The sequence below is a fragment of the Chaetura pelagica genome, unplaced genomic scaffold (assembly GCF_000747805.2).
Source record: "Chaetura pelagica isolate M959 unplaced genomic scaffold, ChaPel_1.0 scaffold642, whole genome shotgun sequence".
NCBI classification, from domain to species: Eukaryota; Metazoa; Chordata; class Aves; order Apodiformes; family Apodidae; genus Chaetura; species Chaetura pelagica.
In genome coordinates this window covers 179,721-184,505 of record NW_009952704.1, presented here as the reverse complement: position 1 = coordinate 184,505, position 4,785 = coordinate 179,721, and the positions used below count along the sequence as shown (strand labels likewise).

The 4,785-nt window shown below is 39.5% G+C and overlaps 1 protein-coding gene across 1 annotated transcript in view; it reads right to left on the bottom strand.

Annotated features, from left to right (window-relative positions):
* Window positions 1-853: 853 nt before the first annotated feature.
* EIF1B (eukaryotic translation initiation factor 1B) overlaps window positions 854-4,785 on the bottom strand; it is a 5,445-nt gene continuing 1,513 nt past the window's right edge. The window contains exons 2-4 of the mRNA XM_009994106.1: window positions 2,833-2,996; window positions 2,058-2,159; window positions 854-1,503 (exon numbers count right to left, since the gene is read on the bottom strand). Of these exons, the coding sequence (XP_009992408.1) occupies window positions 1,459-1,503; window positions 2,058-2,159; window positions 2,833-2,996 (311 nt within the window). The 3' untranslated portion in view covers window positions 854-1,458. The remainder of the gene's footprint in view (window positions 1,504-2,057; window positions 2,160-2,832; window positions 2,997-4,785) is intronic.

Below are 4,785 nucleotides of genomic sequence, written 5' to 3'. Positions count from 1 at the left end.
AAAAGTTTCAAGTGAGATAAAATTGAGCATTTCTGTTTACAAAGGCAAGTTTGATCAGGAAACCGAGTGTAGGCACAGGTGATGTTAAGTAATATATTTTTGCCTACTCTTCATGTTTACATTGGTAGTCATCAGTTGTTTTTTTTCTAAATAAGTTTATTAATAAGTCTTAGCAGTAAATGTCTCTTCCCTTCCAGAATACACAATACAAGATTTTTTTAACTTTTCCCACTGCTCTTATGGTTTCCCAGCTCAGCATGTTTTGAATTGCTTCAGGGAAAACTTCCATGACTATCTTACAAGGAAGATCCTCCAAATGAAGTAATTTAATGCTGTAGAGACATGTCTTAAAAGCAGAATGATAAAAAGCATGGTGGAACAAACCTTATTATCACTTCAGATCACAGTGAACCAATTGCCTGCTAGTAAAGTAAGACTGAATCAACTTTCTGTAGTAACTCCCAAACTCCACTACAAACCCCTCCGTATTAACTGTTAATCACAGGAATACTTTTCATACCAGAAAAAAAGGTTCATGTGGAGCCTTCCCCCTTGTTTACTTCCTCAGCTAACACTACCACCTAATTAAAGCACTCTGCTTGCCAACATTAAATGCACAGTCATGGCAGAAGCCAACTCAGTATCTCTCACCTTCACTCAAGAGACAGAAGAGGTACAAAATCCCAAGAACTCCCTTCAAATGTTTTGGGATTACTATGTAAGATGGAGATGTCTAATATGTTCTCAGTAATAGCAGCCTTAAGGATAAGTTCAGCTTATTTTAGTCCTATTATGATTAACTCTAATACTTCATAGTCACTGCTCAAATTTTAAAGACAATCCAGTCACTTACTCAGCAAACAATGTATGTCTTATCATGCTGCTACTAAGATACACCTACACAAAATACTTTAAAGCTCTAGTCTTGCAGCTACAGGATAAGATCACATGAAGCTAATCTACTGACTAATTAGCTAATACTTCACCATGTAGATTTTCCAGTTTAGTCAACGAGCAGTGAGCTACACTTGCCACAAAAACATTTTAGCCATTCTTTAGTAAGGCTGCTGTGCCAGTTTAGAACTTAAGCTAAAGCATTTCAGATATCCCAGAAAATACATGAATAAACTTTTATTTCTACACAACAACACACACTATTTCAATACAACCCACACATTTAAGTCAGGTGGAAAGTAGTAAACTGAACAATCACGGCTAAAACATTTCCATTGGAAATGTGCTAAAGTTTACAAGTGTCTTCATTACCACCTTACTGAAGTTTTCTTATGTGTTTCTAGTCTACACATCATATGTTTCATGCAGTCATGCAAATCTGAATTGAATTTTAAATGTTCAGGTAACAGGGAAGTCCATTCACTGCAAAGATTCATTTTTCACAGAAGAGCCAAGCTAGCTAAGACCAAATACTGCAGGGTTCTTCATGAGAGCACAGGCATTTTAGAAACCATGAACTTTCAGTTGTTCTTCCTTGACAATGCCAATCTAGAAGAGAAAAGCAACATATTTCAGTGAAGCTTACAGGCTTAGGATATTACACTAATATCAAGTTTGATTTTATATTTGATTAAAGAAACTGCAACACAGTATATACTCAATAAAGCAAATTTCTAGTTTCCAGAGTGTTTCTGGGCCAAGCAAAACTGACTACACAAAAAAAAATAAATAAATCTTATCAGGCATCTCACTTGTTCTGTAGTCCTGGCACTTATTCTTTGACTATGCAATATCTCTACATCATTATCTGCATCAGTAAGTTAGTGGAAAAGACCCTCTTGTCTATATTGTTTTCCATCTCAAAATCCTGGTTTGCATCAAACAGTTGATTTTACAAATTAAGAACTCAAGTTGCACTGCCAAAAACAGGTGCTATGTTGTAGCAGGGTAAATGCATTCTACAATGCTCTGATTGTTACTAGAGTTTTACTCTCATTCTGCAAGTATAATTTTTACTTTACTTGCATCTTTAGCTGGTTAATTAACATTAGTGCCACCTGTCACTTCCAGAGAGGTTTAGATATTCATTTGCAGCTCCTCACCTCCAAGAGGAATTGGCAAATGTTCTTCCTCTGGTCACCTTGAAGCTGGATAACTTCACCGTACTCAGGATGTTCAATCACAGTACCATTACAAGCAAATTTCTAGAGAGAAACATTCATATTGTAAGGCATCCAATATACATTATGATTTTGGTCAGTAAGTCTCTTCAGCAGAATTTTATTACAGAAGCTGCTTATTGTGATGCCAAGCAAGGCAAAGGCTAGATCTATTTTACACTGGCTTTGAGAGCAAGTGGAATATATCTGCTGATTCAACAGACACAAGCTAAGCTGCTGATGGTGAATTCAGGCAAAGACAGGATTAGCTACTGTGCAGAAGGAATTGGCCAACACTCATTACAAGAATGGAAAACAAAGTAATAAGATCCAGACTTTCAGCTCCAGGCTATTTTCAAATAAGTATTTTCATCCTGGTGAAACTCAAGATCTCTATTTTCAGTAGCAACTCTGCTATGACAGAAGCAAGAATGCAAAAACAGTTCTACTTTAAACTGATTTTATTCTTGACACTAACACAGCCAGGTACCTGCAAAATTTTTATGAAATATTCGGAATATATTTTATTTACTTTGATTTAACTTCTCAGCAAAAATCACTGTCACTAGACACTGACAGGGAAACGAATCAAGCTGAACACGAAGATGATATACACTGGCAATAATAAAATAAAACAAATATTCTGTTATTTATTATTAATAGCTATGATACTCCTCTACATAACATCTTTATTATCAAATCAAATCAGCAGCTTCACCTTTTTGAAAGCTTTCACAAGTTTCTTCTTGTCATAATCATCTGCAATTCCTTGGACTGTAGTTAGCGTCTTTCTCCCGTTTCGTTGCTGGATCCTTATATGAATGTAATCCTCAGTCCCCGCCGGGAGTAAGTCGTCACCCTTTGTTGCATCAGCAAAAGGGTCTGTGGGAGGAAAAAGACTGGTGTCATTCCCACAAAGGAAAACACTCCAGCTCAAAAACTAAACACCTAAGTTTCTCTCTTCACAAAGAGCTTTATTTAGGGGTAATCTTGCTCTTTTCTCCCTGTTTAAAAACACAGTTGAATTCGCAGTACATTTTTTACAGCTCTATTAAGCCTCACCAGCCTACTAACTAAAACAAGTGCTCTGGACTATATTACATCCAGTTTCTTCAGTGCCTTCCTGGGCAGAAACAATTTTCAGCTACAGTATCAATTTACTTCACTGTTTCTTGCAAACTGTAAAAGCTCAAGCTTATTCCTTGACAACTACCACACTACCAGCTTTTTGAAGTGTGGATGTAACTCTGGGCCACTAACGTAAACGAGTCATGGCAACAGACACTAACAGATGTCAGAGGCTGTCTGAAAACCAGGACTCTTTTACAGTCAGTAGTTTCAGGCAAGAACTGTAATAAAAATAATTTAGCCTTTGACTACAGAAAGGTCAGATCTCAAATTATTCCAAGCTTAAACCTATCTGGTACAGGTGAAACAGGAAGACATTTAGGAAGAAGGAAGTGGGTTATACTTCTTTGATCTCCACAAAAACATATTTAAAACTCACTCTATCAAGAAATTTGACAGCCCTACAAGTTTCATAATCAGTAACTCCCAATTTATCTTGAAGGTTTTGATTTTTTTAAACAAATCACCCCACTCAAAACAAATGCCCCAAAAGAGTAAAACTCCAGCAAAAATAGGAACAGAATTCAGCTGCAGAAACACCGATCCTTGTAAAAACAAGAATGACAAGATCATAAGAGGCACTGAAAGCATCATGAAGATGCAAGGACCACAAGAAAGAACAGCAGCAGTGGGAAGCTTGACTGGCATAGTGTCTACTAAGGCATTTGTTAAAACATGCTGAAATTCCCTGTGCCCCACAGCTTTCAGGGCAAATAGTCATAGAAAATTTCAGTCAAATAAAAGGTGAAAGAAAACGGGGACTCGGGCACTAACGTCACTTGGCAGAGTTCAGGATTCTAGGGTGGAGATAAACCAGTGCTGTAGGCACTAGATTACTTCAAACAAATATTTTGGGCAGCACCTTCTTAAGCACGGGAACAGCTCCTGGATTGTGACTAACATTCCCTTCCCATATGGCTTGTACATGCAGAAGGTTAGAGTCAAAACCATGACCTGCAAGCCTGACAATATTGTCTTATAACGTGTTCACTTGCTCACTTCTGTTGCCTATACATAAGGAAAGCGGGGAACCGTGGCAGAGCATAAACTTCCCTGCTAACAAAAGAGAAAAGATCTACCACCTATATAGCTCAGTGTATAGAAAAAACACCCTTTGCAGGCATGTATCAGGTTTTGGGACATCGCTAAGACGAGGCAGCTTTGCAGCAAATGAACAAGCAATCGGAACTGAAGTACTGAGCTTATTTCCTTCCTTAGCCGAGGACATCAACCCTAGACTCCGTCTGCCTAGAAATACGGCAGCTTCGGGACCGCAGAACTGACAGAAAAGCCCAGTCTGGGGTTCTGCTGCTAGACGTCCAGGCGAACAGCGCAGTGTGGAGTGTCAGAGCACGGGACACGGCAGCATCTCCTACGGGAACGGAAAGGGGGCCGAGAGGGAGCTGAGGCTCCTACCGCCTGTCCCCGGGGCTCAGCCAGGGCACGTCCCGAGCCCGGCGCCCCGGGAGGACAAGGACGAGCAGTCAGAGCTGCCTCCGCCGAGGGACACGGGCAGGGCCGGGGCCGGCGACACCCACTGGGC